This window comes from Eschrichtius robustus, chromosome 11 (assembly GCF_028021215.1).
Source record: "Eschrichtius robustus isolate mEscRob2 chromosome 11, mEscRob2.pri, whole genome shotgun sequence".
NCBI lineage: Eukaryota > Metazoa > Chordata > Mammalia > Artiodactyla > Eschrichtiidae > Eschrichtius > Eschrichtius robustus.
Window position 1 is genome coordinate 22,617,061 of NC_090834.1, and position 16,130 is coordinate 22,633,190.

The following is a 16,130-nucleotide window of genomic DNA, read 5'->3' on the forward strand; positions in this document are numbered from 1 at the left end:
CACCAACAAGTTAATGAACATCAAAATCTTAGATATTTACATGTACTATTACAAAAATGCATAAAATAATGTTCTCATGGTGAATTCTTGTCCCCCAAGAGAGAATTTAAACAGGCCTTTTTTAGTCTTCATTTTACTTCTATACATTTGAAGGCACTAAGCAAAGCACTTCATCCTTTCATGTCTCCATCTTATGTCAATTACATAGTCCCTACTGTCACCTGAAGTGGTGATATTGCAAACAAGGTGCACAAATACAACTCTTTCTTTGTGAGATAAATCCCCTATAATCTAGGCTTTATAGATGCAAGGTAAATGTTTTTAAGGATATATGTTTCAATATTCCTTCCTCACAAACTCTTATAGGCTTTAGGATTGGACCTACACAATGCCCCATTAAATCACTTAAGGATGTAGAGTTTTTTCCTCTGTAAACAGGGCAGTATGAGGGAGACATGCCAGGCCCCTCTTTATACACGGTTATCAGTGGGGAGGATGGGAATAAAGAAGAAAAGAGAGAAAGAGCCCTGGGAATTGGTACAATTGGGACAGGTGGCCAGCAGCCCTTAGCACCCACAGGGAGAGTATCAGCTCTCGCCAGGCTCTAACACAAAGCCAAATAAAGGTGGCTATAAATGTCCCCTGCTGGCCTCCCAAAACCCCGCCCTACTGAGAGCCCCTCAGACCTGTATCACTGGATCTGTTCAGCTGCAATAGCCCATACGCTCACCCCACCAACCATTTCTGACCCATCATTTTTCAGCCCCAGATTAAATTTCCTAGAATGCCACTTTCAGCACGTCTACACTGCTAAGAACCATCTAAAGGACCACTGCCTGCTACTGGACAAAGTCCAAGGTCCTCAGCCTGGCTCAAAAAAGCTTTTTATAACCTGGCTCCTGCTCCCTCCTCCAGCTTCTCCCCAGTTTCCCTGTCTGCACACTTCCTGCACACATTTCCATGTCTCTGACATGCTGTCCACACATTTGAGCCTTTGCTTTGCTCCCCAACGACAAAGCCCCTTATCCTATCTGCTTACTGATTTCTTTTCATCCTTCAAAAGGGGATTCATATATCACCTACAGTACGACACATTCAGTCATCCCTCAAGATAGCAACTCGCCTCCACCCCTACCCTCATCCTAACCCCAACCTCCTCCCCCTACCTGCACTAAATCATGGTTAGAGTAGATCTAGTAGAATCCAGCCTATGCCACTCACTAGCTTCGTGACCTTGAAAAGTCCTTATACCGTCTATTAATTTCCAAGCTGTAATCTAGAGATAATAACTTACTACCATCTATTTCATTGGTTAATGACAAGGCTTTAATGAGATAATGCATGTGAATCTTTAGCATACTGCAGAGTATATAAAGCACACAAATGTTAGTTGTTGCTAAAAATGATGAAACACATATGTAAAGTACCTAATACAGACTCTGGCATGAAGTAGGTATTCATAAAATGCTAGCCCTCTCAACCCTTATTTTTATTACTGCACCAATTACATATATATTTCTGCAACTCTTTTCTTTTTGAAACTGTGAGCTCCCTTAGAATCCATGCCTTATTCCTCTTTGTATTTCTGGAAATTACCACAATCCTGATACATAGTAGGCACACAATATAATTTTTTAAGATTTTTTGACGTGGACCATTTTTAATTTGAATTGAATTTGTTACAATATTGCTTCTGTTCTATGTTTTGGTTTTTTGGCCCCGAGGCATGTGGGATCTTAGCTCCCCGACCAGGGATCAAACCTGCACCCCCTGCATTGGAAGGCGAAGTCTTAACCATTGGACCGCCAGGGAAGTCCCCACAACATATTTTTATTTAATCAATTAAGTGAAACTTCTGCTCTGGGCAAACCAACTTGCTTGTTATTCCTTGAAGAAGAGCCATGTTTTTCCATGTCTGTGCTTGGTTCACAAAATTCCTTGCACCTGGGAGCTTCCTTTCTCCTCTGCATCCTCTCACCTTTCAGTGCCAAATTCAAATCCTTAGCACATTGATTTGCCCCTTTTCTCACTTCCAGAGTATATAGAGCATGGACCATGCATCTGGAAACTAGGTACATACTGTTCTGTACCATGAGCTACTTTTTCCTGGGTATGTCTCTATCAGTTACTTATTGCTGCATAAGAGCCCACTGAACCTTAGTCATTTATAATAATGATTTATTATTTCTCACAATACTGCGGGTTGGCTGTGTACTTCTGTGCACTCATGCAGTTGCATTCAACTGGAGGTCCAGCCTTGTCGGAAAGTCCAGGATGGCTCCTTCCATGTCTGGCAGTTGGTGCTAGCTGTCAGCAGGGTGCCTGGATTCACTTCCACACACTCACTCATCCTCCAGGAAGCTAGACTGACTTTTTTTTTTTTTTAATACATTGGGGTTTTTTTAAATTTTTTTTTAATTTATTTTTTAGCTGTGTTGGGTCTTCGTTGCTGCTCTCAGGCTTTCTCTGGTTGCAGCAAGCGGGGGTTACTCTTCCTTGCAGTGTGCAGGCTTATTGCAGTGGCTTCTCTTGTTGTGGAGCATGGGCTCTAGGCACACGGGCTTCAGTAGTTGCAGCACACAGGCTCAGTAGTTGCGGCACACGGACCCTAGAGCGCACAGGCTTCAGTAGTTGTGGCTCATGGGCTTAGTTGCCCCGGGGCATGTGGGATCTTCCCTGACCAGGGATCGAACCCGGGTCCCCTGCATTGGCAGGCGGATTCTTAACCACTGCGCCACAAGGGAAGTCCTAGAATGACTCTTTAAGAGGAAATTGTAAGGCAGAATTTCAAGCAAGCAAAGGTGAAAGTAGCAAATCCTCTTGAAGTCTAGACTCTGAAACTCACACAACATCACTTCTGCCACATTCTATTAGTCAAAGCAAGTCACAAAACCATCCCAGATTCAAGGGGTAGAGAGATAGACTAACATATCGATGGGAAGAGCTGCAAAGTAATTCTGGCCATATTTAATCCACCACAAATGGCTTGTGTCCCTAAGTAGATACTAATCTAAGCCCTTGTTGCATTTTTTCTAGCACCTGAAACATTCAGCATTGTGCCTAGCTTATTAGAGGTGCCCAATAAATATCTTTGGTGTGATGGAAGGGCTAGTGCACAGAACCTACTGGTTATGTCATTAAGAGGTTAAAGGAGAATAAATTTGAGAGTCAGAGAGTTTGGGTTTAAATTCTAGTTCTGTAATTTACTAAATAGATAATTTGGGATGCATTACTTAACTTCTCTGATGCTTGGTTTCCTCTTTTGTAAACTTGAGATGATAATATCTACTTTATAATAAGATAACATCATATAAAGCATCTGGCACATGGTAGGTGCTTAAAACTGTAGCTCCTATTCATTATGGAGTGTTTTTCTTATTTATGATTAAATTACTATGTATCAGTAACTCAGATAACTGGTCCATAAATCAAAACCTTTTTCAAACTTTGCAAAACTAGTAAGATTTATTAGAACAGGTATGGTATAGTTTAGTCACTGTATAAGATTTCACACCAATCAGAATGCCCCAGTTCTACTACATGCTTGTCACATTAACTAAGGCATCTAATTCTCCATGCGCATTTTCTTCTGGAGGAAGAAGGTATTCCATCCTAACACAGGTGTCCATTTAAAAGCTCACAGCATTATATCTGGCATTAACTTTATATTCATTTCAAAGTTGGAGGAAAATCATATGACTTATGGTGGGTCTCAAAACAGATATTAAAAGATGGTTTTAAAATGTTCAGTATTTCATCAGTTCCACCTCTCTCCCAACCATAGATATGATGACAATGAAAAATTAAATATACTGTGAATTCCTTGAAAAAGGATCACAGCTATTCACAAGTGGCTATGATTTTTATTTAAGCATTAATAGCAATATATTTAAGTTTAAAGAGACACTTTCAAACTATGTAATCAGAATTTTTAAAATATACAGCAGTGTGGAAAAGCTTATGCTACTTGGAGCTCTCTTCCTTAGTACATTTCAAAATAGTCCTTCAACTAGGTTGGCATCTAAAAATATTATAGGGTCATAAAAATGACAATAAATGTACTGAACTCCTAATCTTATCACTTTACTACCGTGGTAACCTGTAGGTTCAAATTAACTCATTTTCATGGAGGGGCTTTTGGGGCAGCTGTGAGGCTGCTGTGTTAGCTACAGGAAGTTGCAGACTGGCAAATTTCATTCAAATGTAAACCTCTAAATTTGGCTACCTGGCATTGCAGGATCCTGTTGTTTGCAGTATGCAAAATAAAATTATATACCAACTCGCTTTGTCAAAATTTATGGGCTTTTCGATATTAATTTCAATATTACTTCTGGAGAATTAGTATGGTGAGATGCAACTGCGTGAATATAATATCTTTTATTTTAATATATTTATTTATTTATTTTTGGCTGCGTTGGGTCTTCGTTGCTGTGCATGGGCTTCCTCTATTTGTGGCGAGCCGGGGCTACTCTTTGTTGCGGTGCACAGGCTTCTCATTGCGGTGGCTTCTCTTTGTTGTGGAGCACGGGCTCCAGGCGCGCGGGCATCAGTAGTTGTGGCGCATGAGCTCAGTCGCTCCGCGGAATGTGGGATCCTCCCAGACCAGGGCTCGAACCCTTGTCCCCTGCATTGGCAGGCGGACTCCCAACCACTGCACCACCAGGGAAGTCCCAAATACAATATCTTGAACAAGGTGAAAAGGAATGTGTTTTCCCTTCACATGAGCAATGATAACTAGTGCGCGTGCCGAAGGCTCATGTTTTAAGCTGTTCTTTCTCAACCTATAAATCTGGGACGCCAGCTCTAAAATCTATCTAGTGAAATCCTTCCCAGTCGCAACATAAGCCCTTTAGATCTCGTCTACGTTCTGTGAGACAAACTGAAGTTGTGTGTTATCATTGCTTTTTATATTACTTATCCATCTAAATATTTCCCAGGCCACTATAGAGAGCACAGCACTAATTACAGCTATAAATAATTAAATGGAAATGTTTTATATCATGGTGGTGGGTCATAAGAGTTTGTTAAAGTGGTCAAAATTCATCAAATTGTATGCTTAAAATTTGTGAATTTTATTATATGTAAATTATAGCTTAATAAAACTGACCTCCCCCCCAAAAATAGAATATCCACTGAAGGACTAAAGAGTGTGTGTGTGTGTGTATATATATATATATATATATATATATATATATATATATATATATATATATACACACATATATATATGCAGGGTAGTTTTTTTTTTAATTTATTTATTTTTGGCTGTGTTGGTTCTTTGCTGCTGTGCGTGAGCTTTCTCTAGTTGCGGTGAGCGGGGGCTACTCTTCGTTGCGGTGCGTGGGCTTCTCATTGCGGTGGCTTCTCTTGTTGCAGAGCACAGGCTCCAGGCACGCGGGCTTCAGTAGTTGTGCCTTGTGGGCTCTAGAGCACAGGCTCAGTGGTTGTGGTGCACGGGCTTAGTCGCTCCGCGGCATGTGGGATCTTCCCGGACCAGGGACCGAACCCATATCCCCTGCATTGGCAGGCGGATTCTTAACCACTGAGCCACCAGGGAAGCCCCCCAGGGTAGTATTTACACACAGGGAAGTACAAATCCCACTAGATCTTTGTGAGCTTTTATATAATTATATGATCTCTCTGAATGTCCCTAAGTCTCCTTTATACTAATTTTTTAAACTATGATGTTTTCCGACTTTTATTTTCAAGTTATGAAAGCTCTTGGAAGGCAGTATGCTGTGGTAGTTAAGAAACAGGCTCTGGAATCAGAAAGGTCCTTGTCTGATCCCACCCACCACCACTAACAACAACCCTACCTGCAGGGGAACCTGAGTTATTCTCTCTGTTTCAATTTCCTCATCAAGATGAAAATAGCATTACTTATCTTCTGGGGTGGTTGTGATAATTAAATGAGTTAGTAGATATAGCACATTTGGTCATGTGCCTAATGGTGTGCTTATGAAATTACTACAAGTGCGTGCTTATGAATTTTATTTATAATCTAAATCTCTGCTGGAAAATGTTGGCAGTCATAGAAAAATAAAAAGTTAAAAATAGAAGCTGCTGTGGGTAAAATAGGACAGTATCTACTTCTAGTTTTAATACTTAGGGATTTGACTCTGCTTCAGGCAGTCAACAGTCTGGAGGTGGGGAGATGGTACCCAAAACAAAATAGAATTCTGCATAAAACAAATTTTGCTAATTTGTTGGGCTGGCTGGAAGTAAGGGAAATCACCAAAGCTAGGGGGTTTGGGGCAGGGGGGGTTGGGTTGAAGGTTAGCACGGAAGGTGGGGAAAATGTTTGAGCAGAAGTAAGGACACAGAATGATGAGAAGATGATCACACTGAAAAGGCAGATTCCCCTAAGGAAGGGTGTTCAAATTAGCCTGATACATGAAGACTGGTTCTTGAGCTATTTTTGCCAAGATTGGGGAGCTGAACCTGGGACAGGGAACCTGGAAGGGAGCTGCCTCCCAAGAAATATAAACATAACTCTTCTGGAGAAACACAACCTCAAGTTAGGAACCCAGATTTTCATAGATAAAGGTCAACCAGATATGAGTTTCAATCAAAGATCACCAAATGAACAAGGAAACAAGTCACTAAGAATGACAGTCAGCATAAACAATAAAGTTAAATTCCCAGGACTTTCAGATATTAGAACTACCAAATACAAAATAAACAGTAACATAATACATAATGAACACTCAACAAGAGACCAAGCAAATTTTTTTAAAAATCAATGGAACTTCTAGAAATGAAAAAATATCTAATCATTGACACTAAAAAAATTCAATGTTTGTGTTAAACAGTAAATTAGCTACAGTTGAAGAAGGAATTAGTGAACTGGATGTAGAGCTGAAGAAATCTATACCCATCTATCCCAAAATATAGAACATAGAATCATGGATATAGAGAAAGTAACAAAAAGTTAAGACTATATAGGGGATAAAAGTAAAAGATTTAACATACATCGAAGACCCAGAAGGAGACAATACAGATAATACAGGCGACGCAATATTTAAGGAGAGGTTGGTTGAAACTTTTCTGAAAGACATGTATCCCCAGCCACATGAAGCACACCCTATAGAAGCAGAATACATTTTAAAAATCAACCTCAAGGTAAAATGAGATGGACTTGAAAAACCATAAAGACAAAGGGAGTATATTTAAAAAGTAGTCAGAAAAGAAAGAAAGATTGTTACAAAAAATAAGTTTAATAGCAAACTTCTCAACAGCAATCATGGAAGCCACAAGACAGTGGAGGGCTATCTTTAAAGTGCTGACAAAAGAATAACTGTAAAGTTACAATTATGAACCCCAAAATAGTATCTTTTAAGTACAAGGGCAAAAGAAATTATATTTTCAGATAAATAAAAAACTGAAATAGTTTACCACCAACACCACCTACAGATAAGGAATTTTCTAAAGGGTTATTTCAGAAGAAGGAAAATGAAATCTAGAAAAAAAGTTTGGAGGACAGATAAGCAAAGAAAATGATCAACATGTAAGTAAATCTAATACAGATTTACTTGACAAAATGATGATGAAAATAATTATGAAGTCTAATTTGTGGAGGTTTAATAAAAAGAAACAAGCTAAAATACAAGAAAATACATACTCGTGTAAATTAGGAGAGGAGCAATAAGAGTTAATGTCCTAAGGATCTTGTCTGTCAGTGGGAGGTTTAAGATACTGTTTGTAGGGACTTCCCTGGTGGCGCAGTGGTTAAGAATCCGCCTGCCAATGAGTGGGACACGGGTTTGATCTGGGAAGATCCCACACACCGCGAGCAACTAAACCCGTGCGCCACAACTACTGAGCCTGCACTCCAGAGCCCGCGAGCCACAACTACTGAGCCCGCGTGCTGCAACTACTGAAGCCTGTGTGCCTAGAGCCCGTGCTCCACAACAAAAGAAGCCACCGCAATGAGAAGCTCGTGCACTGCAATGAAGAGTAGCCCCTGCTTTCCGCAACTAGAGGAAGCCTGTGCACGGCAAGGAAGCCCCAATGCAGCCAAAAATAAATAAAATAAAATAAATAAATTTTTTTAAAAAGATACTGTTTGTCAGCTTTGTTAAATACGCAGGTAAAATTTTATGACTAATCGTAAAGAATGGAAATAGAGTGTTTACTTTCCACAGCAGGTAAAGGGCAAAAGTATGTAGGAGAAACAAACACAAGAGGCTTCTTTTCATCAAATAATAAATAAAATCAACTAGGCTAGTAATTATGAAAGCTTTGTAGAGTCTTCAGGTATTAAAATTGGGTTGGGGTGGGGGGTACAGTGCTGGCAATTTCACAGTAATAATTAAAACTGGGCAGAAGAAGAAGAAGGGATATAAGAAGACTGTTGGTGGCATTGGTGGTGGTAGAAGCTGCAGGGGCCGTGTTGGCACAGACTGAGTTCTGTTCATGCCTCAGGCAGAGGCCAGGGCAGAGCCACAGCAGCTGGTGAACCAGTGCATGGCTGACAGGTGCAGATACTTCTGTCCATCAGGTTGGGCATGTGCACTGCGTCTCACAGAAGCCTTCCTCCTGGCCCCGGCCTTGGCCAGAGCAGTTTAAGGGAGCAGGCAGAGAGGAAAAGAGGCAGGAGAGCAAAAGGACATCTCCCCAGGCAGCACCCAGGACGGCTACGCCCTGCCACACCCTGCTTAACCAGTGAAGGAGGCTGAGGCAGAAGCCAGAGGGAATGGGCCCTGGCACAGGCCTCGGAGGAAAGACACAGACGGACAGAGCTGGAAATCAGAGGGAAACACTGGATAACATGGGCCCTGGCAACATGGGAAAATGTGCCCAAACACAAGTGCTTCTATAGTTAATCACTAAATCCTTTCCTTCCCATATAAGAATCACAGTACCCTGACCTACACCCACCTCTGACCCTGCATGCCCACGAGTTCCCTTCTGCCATTTGCCATTGTTAGTTTATTAGGGAGTTTGAGATTAGCAGAGGCAAACTATTATATATAGAATGGATAAACAACAAGGTCCTACTGTATAGCACAGGGAACTATGTTCAATATCCTGTGATAAACCATAATGGAAAAGAATATAAAAAAACATATTTGCATAAATGAATCACTTTGCTGTACAGTACAAACTTACACAACATTGTAAATCAACTATATGTCAATAAATTAAATTTAACAAAAAAAGAAAGTGTTAACTTATTAAATAGGAAAACATGTTTAGAGGAATATACCATAGATTTGAAAAGACATAAAAATGCATCTGAGTGATAATAGCTAATACTTACATCCTCCTTACTCTAAGCCAGGAACTATTCTAAGTGCTTGACACATAAAATCACATTTAATCTTCATGTGCCCAAGATCACACAGCTAACAAGAGGCAGAGCTGGGATTCAAACACACACTCTGGTTCCAGAGTCTTCACTCTCAAATACTGTGCTACTTCTGAACAGTTGGAGGACATTTTACCTGAAGAAGATACAATTCCAGTTTGGGGCTATGGATGGAATGTTTGTACCCCACCCCTATAATTCATATGTTAAAGCCCTCATCACTGGAAGCAAACTAAGTGTCCATTGACAGATGAATGGATAAAGATGTGGCACATATATACAATGGAATATTACTCAGCCATAAAAAGGAACAAAATTGAGTTATTTGTAGTGAGGTGGATGGACCTAGAGGCTGTCATACAGAGTGAATTAAGTCAGAAAGAGAAAAACAAATACCGTATGCTAACACATATATATGGAATCTAAAAAAAAAAAGCCCTGATCCCCAGTGTGATGGTATTTGGAGATGGGGCCTTTGGGGAGGTAGTTAGGTCATGAGGGCAAAGCCCTCATGAATGGGATTGGTGCCCTTATAAGAAGAGACAAATGGAAAAGATGATCTCTCTTTGTGCCACATGAAGACACAGTGAGAAGACAACCATCTGCAAGCCAGGATGAGGGCCCCCAGAGAACCTGACCATACTTGCACCCTGATCTCAAACTTCCAGCCTCCAGAACTGGGAGAAATGTTTGTTGTTTAAGCCACCACATCTATGGTATTTGTTATAGCAGCCCAGACTGATTAAGAGAGTTGAGAAATGATGGGTTATCTTCAGATATTTGAAGAGCTATGTATGGAAGAAGGGTTTAACTTATTCTGTATGGACCAAGGAGATTAGAATTAAGAACATGACTCTCTTCAGCCTACTTTATCACAGCTGGAGGTCCCCAAAGAAGAAATAGGCTTTCTCAGAGGGTGCTGAGTTCTCCACCACTAGAAGCTAAATGCACCCAGGGCTGATAACATGGAGAGGATTTCAGCCTTGAGTGGTAGTTGAATGAGACTCTCTGTAAAATCTCTTCCAACTCTTGAGAGTCTGTAGGATTATGAGGGTCAAGACTAAGTGTTCAAATCCAAAGAACTAGATGTTGAGGACTCACCTTTTACAACAGCAACATTGTTCCTGGGCATCTTGGAGCCAGAGCTTGCATTTGTATATCTTAAGACTCTGCACACCTGGATACTCTTCCTTCAGCGCTCAGCTTAAGCAACACCTCCTCCAGGATACGTCCCCCATCCCATCCCTAATACTGGTTAGGTGTCCACCTCAGCCCACCTTACTTCTACAGTGCCACTTCTCACACTACACTGAATTATCTGTTTCATCATCAATCACTCCCTGTATTAGTGTCCTAGGGCTACAGTAACAAATTACCACAAATGGAATAACTTAAAACAATAAAAATTTACCGTCTCACAAATCTGGAGACTAGAAGTCCAAAATCAAGTTGTCGGCAGGCCAGGCTCGCTCTGAAGGCTTTAGGAGAGCATCCTTCTTTGTCTCTTCCTAGATTCTGGTGGTTGCTGGCAAACCTTAGTGTTCCTTAGCTTGAAGTTGTAGCTCTCAGATTTCTGCCTCTTTCTTCAGACTGCCTTCTCCCCTCTGTGTGTGTGTCTCTGCGTGTCTCTCTCCTCTTCTTATAAGGGCAACAATCATATTGGATTTAGGGCCCACAATCCTCCAGGATGAACTCATTTTAATTTAACTAGTTTCATCTTCAAACTTTCTATTTCCAAATAAGTTCACATTCACAGGTTCTGGTCATTAGGACTTCAATATATCTTTTCAGGGGACATAATTCAACTGACAACATCCCTCAACCTCCTATGCTCACTAAACTGCGGGATCTTTGACGGCTATTTTTATTCCACATATTTTTATTGTGTCTGTGATGAATCATGCTCTGTTCTGGACACTGAGAACAAGTCACAGTCAAGGTCTCTACCCTTAGTGAAGCTTCCATTCTACATGGAGGCAGACAGCTTAAAAAGTGACCATTCAATGTTAAAACCAAATACAAACATATTTGTGTGTGCATGTATGTATGTATTTATATAAATCATTGATATATGTTTGATGAAGGATATTAACACAAACAGTAAAAAAAAAAAAAAAAACCAAAGGATAAATTATTTCATCTAGACTCTGCTTTTTGGCAAGTTTATCAGAATCTAAAACTTTGGTGGTTCTCTGTCCGTTGTTTGTTTTCTGGTATTGTGTTCTTAACTCTCATTTGACACCCCTCTAAGCTAACCTCTCCTAAAATGTTTCTTAGTAGCAGAAAATAAAGCTTGTAAAATGTATTCCTAAACTTTTTTAAGCTCAAACTTGCAACTAAAGAAGAAAACACTTGTGCCCCCTCTGTCTTCCAGGGCAGTGTCAGTTCTGCTCAGTCTCCGTTTGGTCCAATGCCAGGTGAGTATTGCAGTTCAAGGGGCAATTCCTTCCCTTTTGAGCTAAATCAGGCATTTAGGCTTGCATTCTTTCATAGCTGCCTTACAGCACTTTCAAAATTTTGCAGCTTTAAAACATTTATTTTTAAAATGTAAAATCAGGGAAGGCAGACCTCATTCAGTCATTCCTGAATTTGGAACGCATTCTGTCCAGCATAAGCTTATTGGGCAAAAGCAATAGCAATTAAGCCCTTGATACAGTTTTAAAATGTTTAAGATTCTGGCACTGTGGTCTGATAGATTATGCACTTGCTTCAGAACAGAAAGAGAGAGACTTGAGGGCAGGTGGAATAACAATTATTTACTGGTGCTTTCTATATGCCAGGCACTTAGTTAAGCATCTTACATTCATTTTAATACATATGTCTCATTAGGTACTCCTGGTGGAATGGAATAGGGGCATTCTTAATAATAATTTGGGGCACTCTCACATGTGTGTGTATACACATGTAGACATACACACACACACACACACACACACACACACACACACATGTTCCTTCCAGATCCCAAACTCAGAAGGGCATACGGCTTCTCAATAATTTTGGTAATCTTCAGAGCTGGATAAGGGAAAGGAATAAGAGCAGGAGACGATCCCACATATCTGAATGTCTCTATGCTGTGTTTCCCAATCATATTTATTGTCTCTGGAATCTGGTTGTATCTGCTCCATTCTACAGAAGAAAATTTCTGCAGCCTCTGTTATCATCTAGAATTATTCTTCCTCTTTTTAGGGAGAAAAATACATGCTTAAAAAGCAAAGGGTTTTCTTCTCTGTGTTTTTTTATTTGGAAATTGGAAATACAGACATGAGATCCTGGAAGCCTTGTTTACTTATTCTTCATTCTGTTCTCAGCCTTAACCACTACTGTGGATATAAATTCATGGCATGAAACAAAACCTTATTTATTGATATTAATTTTCACTTGCACAGATTTTTTTTCTGGAGAATTATGCTTACGATGAAACCTATAACTGCAGCTTTCAAATTCATGAGCAGATTAGAAGTTTGGGGCTATAGAATTTAAGATGAAAGTGGAGTGAGTGGAATTGTGCTTTAAGTTTCTACAGGGAATTTTGATTTCCTCTGAATGAATGAATAAATTCACATGTAATTGTTGAACACCGTATTATACGACTGGGTTTACAGAAAATGTGTAGGACATAAGCTCTGCCCCCATGGAGCTTGCAGGTCGGTTGGAAAGAGGGCTGTAACTCAGGTAAGAGAGTATCGAGCATAATACAAAGTGCCACATCAGGTGGCAGAGGCCAAAGTGCTGTGTCTGGAGAGTCATGTACGACTAAGTCAGGGTAATAAGAAGGAGGGTCTTGATGAGTCTCTCTTCTCTCCCTGTGAAACAGTGGGCAGGGTGGGCAGGGACAAAGCTCAGAAGCGGTCCACTGTGGTTGGGGAAGGTGAGAAAGACAAGCACCCGCATCGTCCTCTCAGCTCAGCCTCTCTGTGACCTGAGGGAGTAGGTCGTAGCTAATTGGATCACACCCACCGCCAGCTGGGGAAAAAAAAATCAGTTTTACACCCCTTGAGTCTGTGCTCCTGAACATGTTCTAAGTGATGAAGGGTTTCCTGCTACAACTGAGCTACGAGATCAGAAAGTCTTTAGCAAATACATCTCTTCTCCTCTGGGACCATTTCACTGGCCTTACCTTAAATGAGATTCTTCTCAGTTTCAGCCTCTCCAGGTTTCTACCAAGGGGAGCTTTCTGTGCCACGCAATCCCTTCTCACGCTTGCGGTGCCCAGGTGAGCTGAGTGAGAGACTCAACGTGGCCACAAGAGGGCAGCAAATAACACCAGACTCATCAAAGCCAGAAAACATTTTTTGTGGTCCTCTAACTTTGCTTCACAGAAGCAAAGCAAGCAGCCGTTTCTGGTGCCTAATAGTACAAGTCACGGCCAGTGTACAAAAAAAATTAGAAGAAGAGTACAGCCTGCCTCTGATTTGGGGCGGGGTTATTGTCTCACCTTATCTAGAGATGCTGAGTCTCACATAACATGCCCCAGAAGCAGCCTCTTGCAAACGGTCCTGTGTCTATGGGGGCAGAGCTCAGAAGCTGTGAAAAAGATACCTCATTAGATGAAATGTAAATGCCAAGGGCTTCTTATTCTATCTCCTTAAGCCCAAAGAGATAGAATAAGCACAGCGCCTAGCACAGCACCTGGCACACTGAAGGTGCACAAGAAGTGAGAGACACTGAACAGTTATTGCTCCATCTAAAGTGAACTTATCCCCAAAGGCAGAGCGAACTTTAAAGGTATGAATTATCTGGGCTGGACCAGTTAAAAGAGGTGATGCCGCTATATTTAATGCCTTTCAAGACATTTATTTATCTATTTAAATGTTGGCCTTGGCGTCAGGCCTGCGTTGGAAATACCATTTCACACGTGGAGAGACCTGGCTGCAACAGAGATGCCTTGACTTCCTCCGAGGAAACTTTTGCCCGTTTGTTTTCCCCTTGGCAACAGGCTCACGGGTGATGTCAGGTTACTATGGTGACAGGAGATCCCTCCTATCCGACTCGGACTTCCACAACAGTAAGCAGTTCGCAAACGATGCCTGCACCCGAACTGTGGCGAAGGACTTTGCCTGCGAGTCCTCGGTAGGGCAGGGCCACCCGGCCCACCTGGACTCCTACTTCCCGGAGCTCTACGGGGACCACCGCCCCACGGCCCTGACCCCCAACAGCGGCTCCCTGTTCAGCGCCTCACCCCTGCCACAGCTCCTGCCGCCGCCCTTCCCCAGCGAGCCCGCACATTTCGTGCTGGTGAGTATGCAGAGGCTTAGTTTAGGGGGTCACTAACGTCGGGGCTCCCGCGGCCCTGGTCAGCCCATGTGCTCAGCAACCAGGTCTGCTCGCCCCGGAGACCCCAGGGAGGCTGCTCTGCGCCGCCCCGGGAGATGCCAGGATCCACGCCCAGGGAGCCCTCCCCAAAGATCCGTGCCAGCCACGCGGCAGGAAGCTCTATCCAGGGATTTGGGCGGGGACGACTGATAAAACAGGATATATATCCATTTTGTTAATATTCTACCGATTGTGCCAGATGTTTCCCCATTATTCCTCCCGTGCGTAAGGAAAGAGCACTGAAGTTACCTCACAGACAGCGAGGCTGTCAGCCAGGGCAGGTGCATCAGGACTCCTCTCGCCCTCCCCCTCCCTGCCTCCCCTCTCCCACGATACTTCTACCCTCTAGAACCTTGTTCTCTCGCAGTCCTTCCAGAGATGAGTTCATAAAGAAGAATACTAGTAACTTTCTTATACTGTAAAGCCCTCAACCACAAAGGCATGAATCTCTGGAGATGGGATTTTAGACAAAACAGGCTGTGGGAGAGTAGGAATTAACATTATTGAGTATCTACTGCAGCCAGGAACTTTTATGTGCATTTGTTCATTTGATACTTGCAACAACTCAGGGTATAGTTATTAAAGCCCCATCTCACAGATGCACAAAGTGAAGTACTCAGAATCAGGAAGGTAGTAAGTGGCCCAGCCATGAATCGAACCCAAATCTTTCCAGCTCCAAGCCTATGAGGCTCTACCTTCTTGCTCAAGGAGGGCAGGTAGCCTTCGTAGCCCACTCAGAAGCCCACTGTGTAGCTTAGAGTCTACTTCTTCCACGAGTAAATGATGAAACGCTGTCAAAATGTTCACTTTATTATCTTCACATTTAATGTTTTCTGGGGAAAGGACTCTCTCTCTCTCTCCACACACACACACACACACACACAATCTAATTCTACAGTAAGAAAGGAACTAAAACTTTCACTGCCAATGTCAAACACCAGAGGGGAGAGCTGCCTGGTAAGGAGGCTTTGGACAGCAGAGGGAGGACACCTAGTCTGCTTTGGAAGACATGGGCCAGCAGCACCCTGTGTTGGGAAGGAAATCTGCCCATGTCCGACGATCACCTAATGACTAACCCCAGTGACCTTTCCATCCTCCTCAGAGGGACTCGTGGGAGCGAACGGTGCCCGAAGGCCTCAGCCAGCCAGACCCCGTGCCGGCCGATGCCCTGCAGAGCTTGGCGCCCAGCACAGGCTGCCTCTCCCAGCTAGAGTCGGGGAGCACTGCCCAGCACAGGAGCTCGAGTTGGGGGGCCCCCCTAGCGGGGGTTCTGTCCTACCCTCTGCACACACTGGAGGATCTGTACCACATGCAGGGGTACCCAACCCCATCCCCCTACCCCTTCACCTCTTTCATGACAATGTCCAATGACCCACCACCCAAGGTGGGGCCCTTCTCCCCGGACGAGGGGGCAGACACCTCTGTCCTCCAGGACCCTTCTCTGTGGACCAAAGAAGATGGGAGCCTGGCATGGGGGGCATATGAGTGCCGCCGAGCTTACTGA

The 16,130-nt window shown here is 42.6% G+C and overlaps 1 protein-coding gene across 1 annotated transcript in view; it reads left to right on the forward strand.

Moving 5' to 3' along the window:
- POU2AF2 (POU class 2 homeobox associating factor 2) overlaps positions 1-16,130 on the forward strand; it is a 35,363-nt gene extending 19,233 nt beyond the window's left edge. The window contains exons 3-5 of the mRNA XM_068554066.1: positions 11,685-11,727; positions 14,250-14,548; positions 15,729-16,130. Coding sequence (XP_068410167.1) covers positions 11,685-11,727; positions 14,250-14,548; positions 15,729-16,130 — 744 coding nt within the window. The remainder of the gene's footprint in view (positions 1-11,684; positions 11,728-14,249; positions 14,549-15,728) is intronic.